This window comes from Podarcis gaigeae (genome assembly GCF_964106915.1).
Source record: "Podarcis gaigeae genome assembly, chromosome: 7".
Taxonomy (NCBI): domain Eukaryota; kingdom Metazoa; phylum Chordata; class Lepidosauria; order Squamata; family Lacertidae; genus Podarcis; species Podarcis gaigeae.
The window spans coordinates 43,746,552-43,767,029 of record NC_139683.1 but is presented as its reverse complement, the minus strand read 5'-3'; the positions used below and the strand labels follow the sequence as shown (position 1 = coordinate 43,767,029).

At 39.2% G+C, this 20,478-nt stretch overlaps 1 protein-coding gene across 3 annotated transcripts in view; it reads right to left on the bottom strand.

Moving 5' to 3' along the window:
• The window catches only part of CDH2 (cadherin 2), a 123,354-nt gene that overhangs the window by 93,179 nt on the left and 9,697 nt on the right, over positions 1–20,478 (bottom strand). For all 3 annotated transcript variants that reach the window (XR_014566481.1, XM_083747683.1, XM_083747684.1), the window contains exon 2: positions 9,161–9,275. Coding sequence is in view for 1 of the 3 variants with exons in the window: in XM_083747683.1 (XP_083603809.1) it covers positions 9,161–9,275 (115 nt within the window). In the remaining 2 variants the exon portion in view is untranslated. The remainder of the gene's footprint in view (positions 1–9,160; positions 9,276–20,478) is intronic.

The following is a 20,478-nucleotide window of genomic DNA, read 5'->3' as shown; positions in this document are numbered from 1 at the left end:
AATAATTGCTGGGTATCCATAATGTGTGGACCCCTGCCCCTTTCTCTTCAGTCTATGTATCCATTGTGGCGGCTTACAAGAAGAGAATTACGTAAGTCAAGAAAATGTGGTGGTCTACAATGAACCTGAAAACCAGAATACTGTAGTGGTTCACAACATAACATAAAACCAAAGAGAAATTAACTGGTATTGCTTTTCATATGGGAAAGAAGTCAATTCTCACTTGCAGCATGATAATGAATGCATTGTTGCATGCCACCCAACTCTGAGTGGTACAAGAATTCCACTTACAGGCGCTTACTCAAGAGTTCGGTTTCCTCAGAGTGAAGGACAGTGGAGACCTTTCTTTCTTTCTTTCTTTCTTTCTTTCTTTCTTTCTTTCTTTCTTTCTTTCTTTCTTTCTCTTGCCACCCTTGGGCCAGTCCACTTAGTCTCCTGTCCCAAGATGCTGATCATAATCCGACCACAAGTCTTTATATTGGAGCACTTTTCCCACAATCAGCTGGCCCAGTTCACCCAAAAAGACGACCAGGATTCCTCCTGTAAGCTTACTCCTAATACATTTCATGGGCCCAAACAAATACAAGTAACCCCCCCCCAGTGGCTCTTGCCCCCAAAACTCATGGGACTCTGAGTGACCCTGGCCGCTGGGGCCTGCTTAAGGGATGAGCCTAGTATAGGCACATGAAAGGTCATTGCTGGGTTTTATTTCACTCAACTCAGCAGATGCTGGCTGCCCCCCTGGTGCATGTACACAGAGCTCCAGCTTTTCCTTCGGGTTTTCCTCTGCCACCATTTCCTCAGGCGCTGGTGCACACTCAGGTACACAAATTCCTTCTGCTGCTCCTCTTCTTCTGGCCTCTCCACAGGCACTGATTCCTCTTGCTCATGCATGCACACACACGGCTGTGAAGAGCTCTATAAACAACAGATCTTCATCTCCATCCTCTGAGGCACTTTCCTCCTGCACTCTTCCTTCCACAGCACTCTCCCAAGGGATAGAGAAATAAATTAGAAGCAGCTCCTCAGCCTGCTCACTCTTCTCCCAACACACTTTCCACCTCCTTCACAAGGCCTTTCCTCCTGCACCGCTCCCCTCTTCCACAGCAGGCTCCCAGTGAATGGAAAAATCAATCAATCAGAAGCAGCACCTCAGCTTCTGCCGGCTCGCCCTTCTCCAAGGCATTGTCTTCCCCCTTGCCTTCAGCTACTGACTGCATCTCTTCACAGTCCCAGCCCCTTCCACTGCCCATCCACACTCTGGATTTCTTTGGCCACCCACTAAACATGAGTGTCTTACAAGCTCGGCTCCTGTGTCACTTTCAACCCCCTGTAGCTGTTAATCCGGCAGGGCCCTCATCTCTCATGGAGTCATGCTTTCCTCTCCACAGAGGCTTCTCATCTACTCTACTTGAGGCTGCTCTATTTTAGCAAACTGCTGGCTCAGCTGAAGCTCCTAGGTAGGATATTATGGATTTATATGGAAAGCCATGTATATATCCTGCAAAATAAAAAGTCATAAAAATGGGCAAACCTCCACCATCCCCTTACATGCTGCTACTGATCTTAATACAGCTTCCCAGGTAAGATAAGGTGCAGAAAGTTACAGAAGTTGGGTGGGTGGCGGGGTTTGGTTGGGAAACTGCTGGTGGAGAGGCCTTGTGGTGATGGGGAGGACAAATGACAAATGGCCCTGCAAATATGGGGGATGAGTCCAGTAATAATTCATGTGAACAAGCTTAATTTCTGTCTTCCTTACAGTCTGTATCAACATGAGAATACCCCTTATTTGTACCCAACCATCCATTAATCATCCCTAGTTGCATTCTACCCTTGCTTAAGAATTAAGATGGTTTACAATAACACATATATTGGTGATACACAAAGATGAGCTATGTTCAGAACAATGAAGTCAAGTCGATTAGCGCAAACTGAATGACATCCAATGTTTTAACACAGTATTATTTAATTTAATGGATTCATTATGTTTTTAGTTAGTGCTAGAATGTGGTTTTATTTTTGTATTATAATCTGTATTTTAAGAGACTTTTTTAAAAAACAACCCATTCAATAGGAAGTTCTAGTAATTTCTGTGTCTTCTGATGTTAAAGGATGACAAGTCAACAAAAGATCCCATTGTAAATCTAAATGATAGAACTGAACATATAATTATATACACAATGTGAAAACCAACAGTTTTACACAAAAATTTTGTGAACACATACTCTGGCTCTTCTACATTTTTGCTAAGATTATAATAAGCCAGTGATTCGTGAAAAATCTGCATATTTAAATAAAAGATTTTATTTTTAAAGTCACTATTCACAAGAGATTATGCCCCAAAATGGAAATTAGGCATTCCGTTTTGGCAACTATAACCATGGTTTAAGGAGCCATTTGGCACCTACCTTATATAACTGAGTTACTAATACTGAATGTCATAGAACGCTACTGTTTCCCATTTTATAAATGTTTTTAAATTAATTTTTTTGCAAGCAACTCATATTGATATAAAGCAGTTAGGTGATTATTAATCATTGTCCACTCATCTGAATAAAACTCAAAAAAGCAATGATGTCTGTCTGCTTTCGCAACACAAATTCACTTGGACAATTGGATTTTTCTCTTCTTCCCTCTCCAGTCCCCATAAAATCTGCTCTAGAGGGTCTCCCAATCCTCTGGAACAGATCTAGGGGTGGGAAGAGGACTCCAAAGGGGTGGAGATAAAGGAGAAGTGCTACTAAATTGAGTGGACACCCACTTACACTATGTGGAATCTTACGCTATAGCAACTTTTCTAGTATGCTAAAAAAGCATTACAATAACTGATTTGCAGTAACCCAAGCAATATGCATGGCAAATATTTGCAGGGCCACAGTTGTATAAAAGGTAAGCATGATGTTTTATTAATCGAAAGGACTGCACAAAAGCATATCAGAATCTGCTATACAGACTACCCAAGATAGCCATTGGAACTGATGCAAGATTTCTGTGCAGGAATTCCTTCATTGAACTGTACAGAATGTGGTGTTGAAATGGAAAACTTATTAAATCTTGGGATACTTTTACAACAATAAAACTGCATTAATTCCTAGCATACCACAAGAGTTGTAGTGGTGGTGGGGGGGAATCCAACAGGTTACATGTGCTTGTGGAGCACATTTGCTATCAGCAATGAGAAAGCTGTCATAAGCTATACTTTGATGAGACAAACTTCCAGGCCTGATCATATGCTGCGGAAGTGCTAAGAGCTGAAAAAAACCACTCCTGACCACCAATAAGACGTTGAGTAAAATTCCTTTCACAAACAGAGTGATCAGTTAGATGCTTAGAATGCCAGAAAGCCCACCAGTAAAGTACCTAAGATAAAAAATTTGACAGCACTCCACTATCAAGAAAGCAGTTCTTCTAATGTCCATCTCCTTAACTTTTATTCACGGCTTTACAAATTTCAGTTTTATCTCAAAAAGGAAGTTCACTATATTTCTGTAGTAATTTTCAATGTACCTTATATTCAACACACTTTTTGTTTAATTCTGAAGGACTTATACCCGTACAAAATCTGAAAACAAATTATCTTTAATTTAAAACATGCTATTAAAAACATAGAAAGATTTATTAGAAACCATAAAATCACAAGGAGCAGCATAAAAACAAGAGACCTCATGTAGACAAAACAGATAAATTGAATTAAAGGTTCTAAGAAATTAAGTTCTTTTTCTGACGCCAAAATGACACTGGCGTAGGCACCAAGCAAGTCACCCTGGAGAAAGCGTCCTACTTTGGGGGCACCACCACCAAGAAGAGAAGAGAAGAAGAAGAGTTTGGATTTGATATCCCGCTTTATCACTCCCCTTCAGGAGTCTCAAAGCGGCTAACATTCTCCTTTCCCTTCCTCCCCCACAACAAACACTCTGTGAGGTGAGTGGGGCTGAGAGACTTCAAAGAAGTGTGACTAGCCCAAGGTCACCCAGCATGTGGAGGAGCGGAGACGTGAACCCGGTTTCCCAGATTATGAGACTACCGCTCTTAACCACTACACCAAGAAGGTTGCTTTGCTGGCAGGCACCTGCTGTACATACTTCAGATGGGAAAGGAATGTGGATAAAGGCCTTCAGTGAGGATCTTAGTGTAAGGAGACAGGCAATCCTTCAAGGAACTGGTCCCAAAGTGTAAGGGGTTTTGGATAGCTATACCAGCCCTTGCAAATGAATCCAGAAATGAAACATAAGCCAGTGCACCTTATGAAGGTCATGTGAAGATTGTTAAGTAGATGTCTATCAGTAATACCTAATCAAATATAGATATACATACTTAAAACTCACAGGTTCATTATTCAACAACAAAAAAGCTGGTTTTAGAGGTAAAATATCTGAGAACAAGCTACCAAGTCGAAAGCACAATGCCTGAAAGCCCAAGTATGTGTACTGAGTAGTAAGTCCCAACTTCAACCCTATAGAAATGTTTTAGGATCAGGATGTGAGTCGACTGTAGAATCATTGCCCATTTTGTGTTTTCTAACTAGCAGCAAAGTTGCAAAAGAAGTTGTAAGCCTGAGAGAGGGGCTTGTCTTATCTTTGCTTTATGTAAAGCAAAGTATGTCCTGGTAGGCAATACAAATAATAATAATAATAATAATAATAATAATAATAATAATAATAATGAAGATTGACATACAAGAAATAGGCAGAGTCATCCTTATGTGTTTAGTGAAAGGGGATTGGAAACGGTGGTCACCAGATTTCTATTTTTCTGTCCCTACTGCCAAGCCATTCAGAATTGCAGTAATGTTTGAAACAGCTGTATTATTGTTTCATCTTCCAGCAACACCCCATCCACCAAGGAAATCTATTGATTCTCCCCCGCCCTGGCAAAACAGTATGGCCTACATCTTCGCTTAAGCAACAGCCAGATTCTGGCTCTGTCTAAGAGTCTACCTATATTCTATTCTTGCTGTCTATTTTTCTCCCTGCCTATCTAGGCCTCCTGTAAGAGTTGCCACAGAACTGCTTTCTTTCAACAAATTATCGAACACTTACATGAGATGCTGTCTGGTAGATCTCTTTGGGGTGCGTTTTCTGTAACTGTTGCAGTGCAACAGAGAACTGGGATTTGTGCACCCGTAAACTGAATATTAACCCTATACATTTCTCAGAAGGAAGTCTCACTGAGTTCTACGGGACTTACCACCAGGTAAGTGCTTATAGGTTTGCAACCGTATTGAGGAGACATGCAAAAGGAGTATCTGACACAGATCTCTAACATTTCACAGTGCAAGTATAACCTTAAGAGTTTTCTGTTTTGAAGGGAAACAAATTAGTGTTTACCTAATGTGTTAAAATTCAACAAAAAGAACAGAAACAAATGAAAAAAGTTTGGTCACTTTGTGAGTCTCTTGCCTCAGTCGCTGTATTTTAATGCTGGCTAAGAGGATAATAAAACCTCTATACCTCAGGCAACTGACAGTATAGTAAAAAAAATCTTTAAAAAGCTTCAACCCTCACAGAAAATCCATAACAATTAAAGTGCAGAATTCAGATCTCGAGCTGGTGTAAATCTGGATATACGCCAACAATATCAAGGGAAATGCAGGGTTCCGAATCTGGCCCTCAGAGCTTTTCACCCTCAAAAGGGAGCACAACACAAAGCATGCTTAACTTCTATTGTCACATGCATCTAGTTTAATAACCAGAAAATGGGCTTTTGACAACAATAGTACTTCAAAATGACAGTGTAATTAAATTTTAAGTCAAAGCCATCCAATGATGGCCTGTACATTTATGTAAAACCAGCAAATGATATGCTTTCAAGCATGTCGGTACTTTCAAGAGAATTAACCATTAAAATAATTTGACTAAGGAAGTTGTAGTGAACAAAACAAACAAACAGGAAGTTTTTTAAAAAACTAATGCACACTGATTCAAATAAAAAAGAAATTAAAAGCTGTCTTGTAATATTCACTTTCTGTAAATTGCAACTGAATTCCTGTGTTGTCTAGTGGTTGATATATACACAGGGTAGACTTAACTGACTTTAATGTGTCTACTCTGAGTATAACCCAATTAGATAAAATACAGTAAAATGTAATCCACTAACCCAGGGTGGTCTAATCTCTCAGACCAAGTGAGTCAGAAAAATACTTTGAATTTCTGACAACACCGAAGCACAACAGTTTGTTGCTGCCACTGCTGGTCATTAATGGGGGGGGGGCCATAGCAAGGGCCATTTCAAAGGCCTCAAGGGCTGCATGTGACACGTAGGCTATGTGTTGGACCACCCTGAACTCGACAATTATTTAACGGCACTTGGCTTTCAGGCCAAATGTTTCCACAGCAAAATAAACTTTTCAGCTTTATAGCAAATTAATCCACCAAGCTGTATTGTGACTAGTTTATAAAGTCCTGTGTTGGGTTATCTGATAATGGAGAGGTTATTGTATATTTGGTGTCTACGTGTTTGGGGCGGGAGGAGAATGAGCCAATCTTTGGTTCGTTGAAAGGTGAGGTTTATGGCTAAATTTCAACACCCCACATTCTCATATAGCTAACTGCTTGCTACCTAAAAATTTATAGCAACCTTCCTTCTGGATGCTGGTACCACAAAACTCAAGAACCACCACCCTGCATTCCACACAATTCATGACCTGGGCTTGTCACATGGACATCACACAATCAGAGTTCTGGAAGAGACCAGCCTCTTGTGGCATTGGATTTGTTAGGGGCATTAGGCGTTGTCTCTGAAGGATAAAATATAAAACATTCTCTACCTCATAGCTTTTTTACATGCCCCCCCAGCCACTTCTGCTGTTGCACAGCATAGTTAAGATTAATTCATGTTAAAACAGGTATGAAAGCTTCCAAACTCCTCATAGCTTCACTGGAGGAAAGAGAAAAGGGTGTGAATCTGAGGCTTCATCTTGCAAATCATGGTTTAGTGTCTTGTGGTTTGGGTTGCTAAGCTAAACACTATCCCTATGGGTGTGTATAAGAAGACACCAGTGAAGCTTGCAGCAGAAGACCTAGAAAAGTACCTAGCAGAGAACTTCGGAGAGGCAAGGGATCTCAATTAACCAAAGTTTGCTCAGTACAGATGTTAACATTTAGCCATAGTTATACAAACCATGGTATGCCAGCCCCCTTCAAACTATGGCTTCATATTCTGGGTTGTGGCCAATAGTTACTCAGCCATGGTTATGTATGCAGATATAATGATTAATGTTAAACTTTATGTCTGTATAATGGTAGAATATTAACTGTTAGATGAGTAGCATATTGTGATTGTTTTCCCCTCTTTTTTATTTAAATTGGGATATTTCATTATTTGTCTTTACAATGTTGTTATATATTGAAAGAATTTAACAAACATATTGTGATTGTACTCCCTTGGGATCAGTGTAAATAATCTCAAAGTTCTTCTTGAAACAAAGATTTCACACTTTATCTGCAGTTCCTTTGTTCGGATCCTTCACAAACATTTTTCTCCACAGGGCAAGTAGGAATACCAGACTTGGAAGAGAAACTTTACCAAAGTGACAGCTCTTTCCTTTTCGGTAACAAATTACCAGCAGAAGTGTGTGGTACTTTTTGTGAACTAGTTACTTTTTTGGGCAAATTATCTGCAAGTCTTCTTAAGAGGGAGGATTATTTTATACTTACTCGTATATGAATGTGAACAAAACCATCAGGAAACATTCTTTTGAAAACAGGGAAGAAACTGCTGTTTTGACTATTATGATAGGTGTGAATTGCAGCTAATTGCACTACCAAATTGAACTCTAGAAATTCATAGTTAAAGAGAGAAACAGCAACACAATTCCCAATATCAAGAAACTAGTTTTGAAGAATATTCCAAGTTGTCTTATCATTTTTGAAACCTACTAATTAGTGAACCAAATATATGGAATTTATTTCCTTGCTTTAAATGAATCAAGGAAGTACTTTATTAGTCAGGATTTAATAATCTAAAACCAATAAATTCCTTTTGAATTTGAGATTCAATTATTGTTATGAAAGCACTAGGAAGGTCTGTAAAAATATAATTATGAGCAGACACTGCTGAATAGAATACGTTAAATACAGAAGAAAGCTTTTGTTTCAAGGATCAGTTTGATTTGTGGCTCCATTTTTAAAAAAAATCTTTTTCATTTATGTTAATGGCTTGATCTATGCAGCAATATTTGTAGAAGAAAGAAACAATGGATAGAATCAAATTAGTTTTTATTTAAGATAGATTTGAAACTCACTGAAACTAATCCTCTTGATCAGCGCCATAATTTCTAAATTAGCTGCAAAGTAATTTCTATGATATTCACAGCTTATAAAACAACAAAATTAATACATTTTTCTTACTCTGAGGCCCTCTACTGACAATTAAAATTCTCTCTCTCTCTCTTTGTATAGAGAAATCTGTCTAGCTGTGAAGTATTAGCAATATATTTCACACAATATATGTTTCTCACAGAACAGAAATAAACAATTTTAATATTTTTGTGTTTCTTAAGATTTCTGCTAGCTTCTATGGCATTGAAAGCTGAAGAAATGGGAACCGCCTATCTTTTTGTTCTCATTCTGGTTATTATGCCATTTGGGGGAAAAGGATAGAGGGATTTTTTTTTAAAGTAGGTAGCTTTCACAAATCATATGACAACTTGGTAAAAGGCTTTTTTCACATGTACAAAAAACACTCAGAATGAGAGAAGTGGGTGAGGGGAGATGAGAACATAGATATTATACTATTTTATCCTTCTATGAACACTACCCCTGCCACATAGCAAGCAAATTTTGGTACAGGGAGGGAACTGATTTGGGGACAATCTTTTCCTGTAATAAAATTTCAGTTCCTATTTAGGATAAGAAAGGTCCTTGTTATAATTTACAAAATTGAGAATGATCTTATAAAGAGGGCTAACAGGAAAGTATTGCAATGAAGCCATCTCACAATGGGTTCTGTGGAAAAGTACTCTAGAAAAAGCATTTCAATGGCAAACCTTTGGTCAATCATTTCTATCTAACTGAATTCCAAAACTACATCTGGTAGTATATATCTGGTATATTACTGAAGTAAAAGAGGGTTCTTGTGTTATTTAAGGAATCCAAACAATATACCTTAGAATTAATGTATGCACAAGAAATAAGAAACTAAATGTCACATGCAACTGTACCATTTAGAAGAGGCTGTCCTTCATGAACTCCCCTGGATATGACTGCATTGTAAACGTCTTCAGGAAACCCAGTCTTGCATAATGTGCCTTCTTCACAAGCTGCCTTTATAGGTGCCTGAAATGCAAGACAAAATTTATGTAATACTCGCAACCCCATTCAATTGAGAAGCATTGCACTTGGCATAAACCCCGATTTTGCTACTATCTTGTACAAACAACCTCTTTGTTTCTAAATGGCTGCAATTAGAATTCTGGGGGCAAAGGGTTAATCTTTTTGATAACTGGGATGCAAGGAACAAATCCCACTTGTCTAGTAAGATCTAAATAATACACAATCTTGATTCTTTATGTAACTGAATGTTTCAGCTTAAACAGCCATTCGGGCTGAAGTAGAATTGTGGAAAAAACAAATTCATTTCTTCAAATAAAAATAAATGTTACGGAAAACGGATTATCAAGTTTGTCAGATATGAATCTGAGGCATTCAAGAGATTTAATGGCCAATTCAAAACATGTTCACTAAACCTGTCAATACATTTCAAGCTCTGCTCAACTCTGAATTTGTCTGATTGGATAAATGCAGTCATATGAAATCTCTATATACATTTGCAAATAAATGTTTTTAATACAATCGTCTTTGCTATAAAGTTACTGAAGAATAGTTACTCAGTTCACAAAGAAAGCCTGATTTGCTGTCTTTATGAAACTGTTAACCCTTAATTTAAAAAAGTGTTTTCATGCAGCATTTTCATTAATGGGAGTAAATAGTAGTCTAAGTTAAACAATTTAAAAAACCACACTCCTGTGTCATCTTACAGCACAACTTAAACAATTCCAATCTAAGCAGGCTTCTACAGACAGACATTTAAAATTTAAATAGTCCTTTGAACTATCACTAGTAAGCCATTTACACTGTTTGTAGCTAATACCATCAATTGGAGGCTTTCTTTAATATAGCTGATCTACCTAAATGCCAAGTATGACATTAATAACCATGCTGTCTCCTGCTCTTACCTCATTAAAACATACAACACTGTACAATTTAACAACCCACTTCTGTAGTGAAAGAAGGCCAAATAAAAGATCTACGTGACCAGAGAGTCAAAAACTATACTAGGTGGTATTGTACATTTCATTACCATAAACATTTTTAATCAGAGGACTTCCACTTCCCAAGTATTTTGGTGTCATATGAATATTAAGCTGCACACAAAACTATAACTACTCTTAGGCACCTATAGACAAACAACTGTGCTAAACAAAATGCACATGATTTCTGAATTATAAGAGAATTATTCTGGAAAATGCTAAGTACTGCTTTTAAACAACAACTGTAATAAACCCTGAAAATCAGAGCGGGAGGCGGTTCTTCAGCCCAAGATGCTGTCAGATTCCATAATTTAATAAGCAAACTCAATGTAACTAACAAGGAGAGGGGGAAAAACAGACATCCTAACTACCCTTGAAACAAATAAATCCTGGGTGGGCAGCTGAGTAGATAACAGGATTTTAACAAGCCTGCCCTGATGTGCATGGGAATCAGTCGGCCTTTCCAGCACGCTATATCTGCTAAAACAACTCTTATAAACTGAAACAATGCCCAATGAAACAAAGACTTGGGGACATGAATAAAGAGGCCTCTTTATGCTTTCATTTGCAACCTCTCAATTTTTTCCAGAGACAAAAGACAGCACTTGTTCCCAAAAGCAAGTCTATTGTAAAGATTTTGTGGCCACAAACACATGAGAGGAATCAGAGATTCAAACTTTGACAATGCCTTAGCCTCTCGTGTTTTGCATTTGGAATTAAATAAAACTGAATTTCGAATCACCACACAATCTGGGTCGTTTCAAGTTCAGTTGAAGAGTATGAAGCATCACAGCCATACATTTCTCTTTTACATTTTTATTTCATGACACAGCAAAACAATTTAAAGCCAAAACATTGTAATCTTCATAATACTGTAGAAAGGAAGCTGAAGCGTGTAAGAACACCACTCCTTTCTGTCTAGGGTGCAGACTTCTCCCCTGAATGAAGAACGCTGAAATCATAAAAACAATTCCCCTTTCCCCCTTGGGAAAACTATTCATAAAATGTTCTTTCTAGAGATCTGTAAGAATCAAAGAATTCTGCAGTTTTAAGATATGACCACCATTTTTTAAAAGTCTGTTTATACATGCCTGGCAAAATTATAAAAACAAGAGTAAGGTGTTGTTTTTCAATTACTGAGCCATGGACCATTGCCAAACTAAGAGTGATTCTTCCCGCCAGTCCTCTGCTAGAGATTTGGCTCAGCTGCTGCTGCTGGGTGTGAAATCTCTGTTTTCTTCCTTCCGCAGAAGCAAATCAAACCAAACTTTGCCCTCCTCTCAGCAAGAAGATAAAGGCAACTGCGCATCTTACACTTGCTATAGAGATGCTGTTTTAAATCATCTCACATAACAGATGTCATATTATGATGAAACATTTGTTTATAAAGAGAGGCTTGTGGATCATTCTTTTTGGACAGTTGTAAAAGCATGAATTGCAGGATGTGGGTGATGAACTACGACATAGCAACAGTTCAGCAGTAATAAACCCTGTCAAGCAATTTAAATGGGCTGCACACAGCAACTGTAACTTGCAAAGGGGCCCGAGATTTAAAAGCAGCAAAAACTCACCTCACTAGAGCCTTGAGTTCTCTAATAATCACTAGTGGGAAGCACTGGTATAAGGACCTAGGCAAAAATCCATCATAATTCTGCTCAAGGGGCCTGGCTGGTCATACGTTATATTTCCTATAGTCATTGTTGTCTATGGCGGGACTAATGAAATAGCTTAAAGTGAGGCCAACAAAAATGTGGTGCGAATGGCCTCTGAAATGCAGATCTGAATACAATCTACAGAGCCCTGTTGAAAGTGGGAGGGCAACATCAATGCTACTGCACAAGTACTAAACCATGAAAAATACCCTAAGTGCCACCTTCATGAGGCACAGAAAATACTGCTAGTATCTTTTGTCTCTGTTCTTACAAAAGTAATTGAAGCAAAAATGCTGTTATCAAAAACTGACAGCAATGTAAGAGAATTAAATATACTAGCTTAATGACCAGCATATATCCGGGGGTCTCTCTGAAGGTATGCCAAGGGACTGAGTAGGCTAAGATTGCTGCACATCCATGGTCCCTCTGTCTTAACACACCATGTCCATGCCTCCACGAGCTCTGAGTACAGATGGAGAGTAACCCGCAATGGCTAACCTTTCCATAGTTTTACTAGGAAACCTCGAACTGTGGTGAGAGAGATCTGCTGGATGCAGCCGCCCATCATCTGCTCTTCCTGGGGCATTTGGGATTGCTCAAGTAGGCATCAGTTTTGGAAAGGTTTAAGCAACATTAAGCAGGTAACTACTCAAATGCACAGGATAGGCAGGTCTTTTAGGTGGTGAAATACTATTACGGGAAAAGAACTGAAACAAGCTGGCCTACAAACCACCTGCAGGAAATATGTCACTCCATTGGTTTTTACTGAAATCAACAGAAGTAAACTCTTAAGTAAATGGTAATTAAATTGCAGCTAGACAAAACATATCACATGTCACTAAAATGCAATTTAGCTTGGCTTAAAAAACATTTCAACTTTCACTCAAAACAATGAGAAAAGCAAAACACATACAGTATTCTGAATCTCTGCTAGATTAGAATCAAGTTTGAAAACCTAACTATAATATTGATTTACAACTGAACTTTTTAAATCATCATTTTTATCAACCTTGTGCCAACAGTCTACTAATTACTTTTTAAATATTAGAAAACTGCTAGCCCATCACTGTAGATCAATCCAACTAGGCAGGGGGCAGAGCGACATTGCAGTTGAGGAAAAAATCTCAGTGGTCACTCAGCTGGATGCAAATAACTGATTCCTCAGTTAAAATACTTATTCTATCTACATTACAGTGTGTTATCTCACTAAAACAGATTGTTTCAAAATATGTCAGTGCTTGGCTCAATAGACGAGCTTCCTTAGGCTGAAAATAATCGCATCTAAAGTGACAATATTTTTAAATTTTTAAAAATAATTATTGTTCGCTTGTAATTAGTAACTCATCTGGTTGATTGTGACAGTCATAAGCAGCCACACCACTAAGGCAGAGAGCATAGATACAGATTGGTTTTCATTTTGCTTCTAATTGTATTTCACAGCTTTTAAATTTGTTGACCACTCAGAGAACATGGTTGATTGGGCCATATGTAAATGCTGAAAAATAATCATTAAATGCTATATTATTTCCCTGACTGGGTAAATGGCAAGGCTTAGCCCTCCCCAGCCCTCAAATCTGCAGTCTCCTAGGAAGAATAGTAAGGGGAACAGGACCCCACCCCTAGCAGATCTCCAGGCAACCAGAAATCCTGATGAGCCATCTTCCCTACTCCAAGATCAGAGAACTACACACCAATTGCATAGCTTCCTGGCCTTGGACCCCGTCATCTCCCTAGGAGAGCAAATGGCAAGCCCAGTAGGAGTTTCAGGGCTGTGAGTGAAGCACCCAGCCAGCTTAATGTGAGGTTACTCAGAGAAAGAAGGATGTGTGTATAACCAGCCAACCAGATCAAGGCCTGGTTGAACCAGGAAAGGGAGCCTCCAACTCCCATATAAGCTCTCATTCTGGAATGATTCATTGCCAAAGCAACAGAACCCTTAGAGGTCCAAGCATTCCTGAACAGGTGAAACAGACAATACCATTAAGCAGACAATAACATTAATTATTCTCTTCACCTTCTTATCTAAAAGAGAGATTCGTATAGGGAAAAGATAGGTCTTGTGGCTGCATTTGTAGTCTTCTGCAAGAGAGAAAGGGAAACAGAGAACATAGACTGGGATAGTCAAGTACATCACTAGATCCCTATGAGCCTTCCAGCTTTAAGGCAAAACGCAAAAAAAAACTCACTCCTTTGGTATCAGGTATTTACAAGTAATAACACTAAGGTGGCATCCACCCCACCCCAATTTAGGACAAAAGATGTGGAAGAGCTGTAACAGCTACACTGCAGGAGAAGGTAATGAAGGAGGGGGAAACATAAAACAGGATTGAGCAAGGAGATAGTACCTCTCCCCAATATATTATTTGCAACACTGCTACCTTCAACCTTCTGATCATAATCTGATTGGAAGATAAACAAAACTGTTCTCAGTTCTGCTCTTTCTGTTCAACATTAGAAGCTTCATTTGTCTCTCCAGAGTATGAGACTGTAAAATGAGCAGGAGGTCTTTTTCCTGCAAGTACAGCTAATCTCTTCTCATAAATCATTGCATCTTCCAGGGATGTTCAGGGTCATCGGCAAAAAACGAAAACAAAAACAAAAAAACTAGATAAGGGGGAAATGTTTGAAGGTATAATTTTGAAGAAAATTGTACAGCCTCAGTATTACATTAAAAGCCCATTACAACTACCATGCCCCATCACTTTTAATATTGATGTGAAAATACTATCCAGACCACAGGTAGTCAACCTTTTTATACCTACCGCCCACTAATGCATCTTTCTGGATGGTAAAATTTCCTTACCGCCCACCAGTGCTCGATGGAAGGAGGATTTAGCTTGTGCCCTACCACCCACCCATAATCCTGAAACACCCACTAGTGGGCGGTAGGGACCAGGCTGACAAGCCCTGATCTAGACCTTAAATAGCCTAGATCACTGTTTCGCTAGCTTTCACTGAACAGCCCTGATGTGGAGAGCATACTGGTCAATCTGTAATCACATGTTTTTATATGATGTATCAGCAAACAACTAAGAAGAGATGAAAAAAGAGGGAGTATTGAAACTTAAACTTAAGGCACAGGTGCATGCAAGGTGATCTGCCCCCACTTCTCAGGGCACCCTTGAGCAGGAAGGTCTGAAGGGAGATTCTAACCACAATCTGCTGAACTTGATTGTAACCTCTCCACAGAATTGTGTTCAAGACTGAAATGAGGATTCTAACCACATCTGACTGATCACAGTTTAAATCTCTCTGCAGTCCTTTCTGCTCAATGTACGAAGGTTGGGAGAGGAAAAGGCAGGGCCTATATCAATGGGGCAGCGCCAGCATGTGCTCACACCCTACTAGGGATGGAAATTCGGTTTTGTTTTTATTTCAACAAAAAAACAAACCCTACTTAATTCACACTTCTCACACCAATATGTGCATTAAAACACAACTATCCTTCAAAATTCAGTTGTCTGGATTTTGTGATGCAGTTTCCCCCCAAACAACATGTACCAAAATGCATATTTTGGGGGAAACGTGCCTAAAAAGACATGCATATGTTAGTGAAAATTACATACAAAAATGCCTAATATTAGGGAATAGTGTTCCAAAAATGTGTGTATTAATCAAAACTGCATACAAAATTGTTTTTATTAGGAGAAATTTATGCTAAAGTGTTTTTTTAAAATCAAGTTACTGACTGCATAAATGTGGAAAACAAAATGTAAGATTGGAAGGAGAAACTTAAGTGAGCTGAAACAGATATTTTTCCATCTCAAACTCTTGCCATCTTTGAGGCCTCACACATTCTTCTGAACACCTCTACGGGGGATAGGAGGGGGGAAATATCACATCTACCCTTAAAGTTTGAATAGGACCGTAACATTTCACAATGCACACAGGGAAATGTGACCTAGAGCCACAAAGGGTTGTATCCAAGAAAGTTATACAGTGTAGACCCAAATAAGTTAATGGACCCACATCAGTCATGTCCATTAATTTACATGGGTTTACTCTGAATAGTACCAAAATTGAATAGAACCATAGCTGTCAACTTTTCCCTTTTCTTGCGAGGAATCCTATTCGGAATAAGGGAAACATTGACAGCTATGAACAGAACACAATATCATCTTACACATGGAAAACTCACAAGTCAGGGAGGTTTCTAGTTGACCTTCTGATTATCTTTCCACCTGCAAATGTGTGTTTCTCCTCACTTATTTTGAGAAAATGCATACCATAACAACAAACAAAAACAACACACACACACACTCACCAGTTTAAAAGGCCGTAAGTTTGTTTAATTAGCAGAAGAAGAGAATTGTTTTTGCCTGGTACCTAAAGATGTATAACGAAGACACCAGACAAACCTCCTTGGGGAGAGCATTTCACAAATTGGGAGCCATCACAAAAAAGGCCCATTCTCATGTAGCTGCACACAAGCATGGGCCTCAGGTGATGATCGCAGGATTTGGGTCAGTTCATCTGGGGAAAGGCGGTCCCAAGGCGGACTTTTGTGGTCCTGAGCTGTTTCAGGTTTTCTAGGTCAAAACCAGCACTCTGAACTGGGCCCAGAAACTAGAGTTGGCCCAGGATTGGCATTATATGCTCAAACAGTCTTGCCCAGGCAAGTAACCTGGCTGATGAATTCTGCACCAGCTGAAGTTTCCGAAACGTCTTCAGAGGCAGACCCACATATGACATGCTGCAGTAATCTAACCTAGAGGTTACCAGAGCACAGATGGCTGAAGTTAGGCTATCCCTGTCCATGCAGGGGGACAGCTGGGCCACCAGCTGAAGGTGATAGAAGGCACCACTGAGGCCACCTGAGGCTTAAGTGACAGGAATGGACCCAGAGGAACCCCAAGCTGCATATCCGTTCCTCCAGAGGGAGTGTAACCCCATCAAGAGCAGGCAGTATCCCATCCATCCAGTCTAAGGAACCACACACTAACAGTGCTTCAGTCTTATCTCGATTGGGCTTCAGTTCATTTGCTCTCATCTACTCCATTATTGAGGAAGGTAACGGTCCAGCACATCCACTGTCACACTGCTGGGTTGCCTACATACACTGTATAAAAGGATGGGAGGTCCTTTCTCTGTACTAAACCTTTTACTTGTCTCATATTTCCCTATGTGATTTTCCCTTCAAGTTGTTTTTTTAGTGATATAAATAGCCTAGCTTGAACAACACTGCGAGTAGTAACCTTTATAATAATAAATGCCAATGGAAGTGTGGGAACTGTCATCTCTCCTAAAATTAAGAAAACTAACCTCTGTTGAGTCACAGGTCTGTATGATGCATTTCCTTAGTGTGCACTGAAACTCTGACCCCAGTTTTGAAGTCCTTGCACACTACAGCAATTTTAAATATTGAGTTCTCTTAACTAAATTAAATGTAGGTCTTGTGTTCCTTAATGCTTCAAAGCTCTTGGAAGTCAGTGGAGGCGCCCATCAGCGCAAATGTGTTGTGGGTAGGGCAGCCAATTTTAAACTGTGAAGTTTGTCAAAACACATCCCTTAGACAAAGAGATGAACTGATTTTACAACAGCAGAAGAGAAACACTTACAGTTAAATTGATTGGTCAGCTTTGCAAGGATGAAGTGGTATGTCTATTCTTTGGTTTATTTCATTTGACAACAGCACTTTCAGAGCCCAGGTTTGCAAAGGCAGTTGTGCATGCTTAAGAGTTCTGGTTATAAAAGCCCACTGGAATTAACTGTATCCGTAAGTAGTAATTTCCAAGGCTTAAACCTTGGTATGCTACCAAACAGAACTAGTTTCTTCATCTAAGTTTTAGGGGGGAAAGGACAAAAACATGCTAATGACAAAACATATTCCTGAAAGGTTACACAGAAAAGGTTAATGTATCCTCATGGGGGAGACTTTTCAAGTCTATTTAAAAAACAAACACAAAATTCAGTTCACAGAATACTTACAAAGTAAAAAACGAAAGGATATTTTAAAAACCATAGTTAACTCACTACTGTTTCTGTTCCCTAGCAGAACATAAGATATATAGCTGTGTTTCACACTGGGACAGTACAGCAATAATTTGGTTCAAACATAAATGATATTGCAAGTTGTATTGTAGCTTAGGCCACAACCCTTTATCTCTAGGTATGCATTAAGGCAAAGTAACAAGATTTCACATGGGCCAAAATTTCATAAAGCATTTTCAGCTACTTTTCTTTTCTTTGTTTTAACTATAGCCTGAAAGGCCTAGAAAACCTTTTGTTTCCTATTACATTTTGTTAGGGTATCATTAACACTGAATGACTGAAGCGCGCCGGGGGGGGGGGGGGTAAGGCAATGTGCCAAATACAGGACTCAGGAGTAAACCTTTACTGTTTAGCCCCTTCTTTAATTAAATTAATTAATCTAAATTATTTTTAGGCTGCTTTTCTGGGCAAATGTCCCTATAGCTTACAATACAATCCAGTTCAGTTCAGTGCAATGCAATGGAATTATGAAAAGAATAGTAATACAATTTTTTGAAATGTTGAACTGCAACTCAATACTACACATTTTTTTCCCCAACAGAGCAAAATGACACCCAACCCTAATTCCACTAGACCATCACACAGCTAATAAGCATCATGCCTAGAAGGCCAAATGAAAAAGACAAGTTTCAGGGCCTTCCAAAAATTCTGCAATGTAAAAATTTGATACAGGTCCAATGGAAGGGAATTCCATAGCCATCAGGCTACCGCAGAGAAGGATTTGTTTCCTTGTGGTCACCCACCATACCAGCTGTGGGGAAAGAAGACACATTAGAAGAGTCTCCAAAGCAGATCAAAGTCAGCAGCAGATTGCATGACGGGATGGTGGTACTCAACTGTCCATGGTTGGTTGTGCTGCTACTTGTTGCAGAAAACAGGGAAAGGGCCCAAGGCAGTTGCGAGGTGCAAATGCACTGACAGGAGCACCTGACTGGCTCCACTGGTACATTTGCACAGCACCGACCTCACTGATGCCCTGCCCCTCCCGCTCTACCTCCTGGTAAGCAGTAGTAATGTGACCAACCAGAGGTCAGGTGAGCACTGCCATTCCACCACACTGCCTACTACAGCTTAAAGTGTGGTCAGATAGTATGTCTGCAGGTGCTCAATAAATAGTTTGGACCCAAACGGTTCCAAGGTGTGTTAGGACATTGTTGGCCGGTGATGAAATATCACACTGGAAATTCTTTCTTCCTTTCCATTTGTATTAATCATTGTCTAACACTGAGAATGGTTACTACAAATAAAAAGGAAGGACAAATCTCTCCAAACTGAGTGAATGGGCATTATAATGGCAATTAATTGTTCAGTGCAAGTACATGTAAAGTGAAAGCCAAAAATAAATAAATCATAACTTTGAATATATACTAATGGGGCATGAACTGACCAGGAAAGAGAGCTTGGGACCATAGTGGATAGCTTGCTGAAAATGATGACTCTGTGTGCAGAGGTTGTGAAAAAGGCAGAGTCATGTTATAGATCATTAGGAAACTGCTGATATCACAGCACCATTATACAAATCTGTGGTGTAGCCACACTTGGAATATTGTGTACAGTTCTGTTCACCGCACCTCAAAATAATATTGTAGAGCTGAAAAGATGTAGAAAAACACAGCCAAAATGATCAAGGGACAGGTCGGAGCGAAACAGTACAAACTTAAAGCTTTTGCAGATGACTTGGTTTTGACTTTACAGGAGCCAGAACCCAGTACGAAAAGAGTATTACAACTAATTCAAGAGTTTGGTCGGGTGGCGGGATTTAAATTGAATAAGCAGAAAACTAAGGTATTGGAAAAAAATTTGACAGCTATAGAGTCAGAAAGGTTTCAGAAAGAGACAGAGTTAAACGTGGTTAAAAAAGTAAAGTACCTAGGGGTAAACATAACAGCAAAAAATCTGAGTCTCTTTAAGGACAGCTACGAGAAATGCTGGTCAGAAATTAAGAGAGACTTAGAGAGTTGGACAAGATTGAAACTCTCCTTGTTAGGCCGAATTGCTGCTATAAAGATGAATGTATTGCCAAAAATGCTGTTTTTGTTTCAAACTTTACAGATTGTGGACAAAATGGAGTGTTTTCGGAAGTGGCAGAGAGATATTTCTAAATTTGTCTGGCAGGGCAAAAAGCCCAGAATTAAGTTTAAGATATTAACTGACGCGAAAGAAAGAGGGGGCTTTGCCCTGCCAGACCTAAGGTTGTACTATGAATCAGCAGCTTTCTGCTGGTTGAAAGACTGGCTGCTTCTTGAGAACACTGATGTTTTAGATTTGGAAGGATTTAACAACGCTTTCGGATGGTATGCATATTTGTGGTATGACAAGGTAAAAATACATAAGACTTTCAAGAACCATATTGTCAGAAAAGCAGTGTTTAATGTCTGGACAAAATATAAAGACTTACTGGAAAGTAAAACTCCAAGGTGGCTTTCACCATTGGAAGCTAAGGCCCGGAAAAGACTCAATATGGAGGCCAAATGGCCGAAGTATTGGGAAATTCTAGAAAAGGATGGAGATAATTGGAAATTGCAGAGCCAGGAGAAAATGAAGGACAAAGTGCGAGATTGGTTGCATTACGCTCAGATTAAAGAA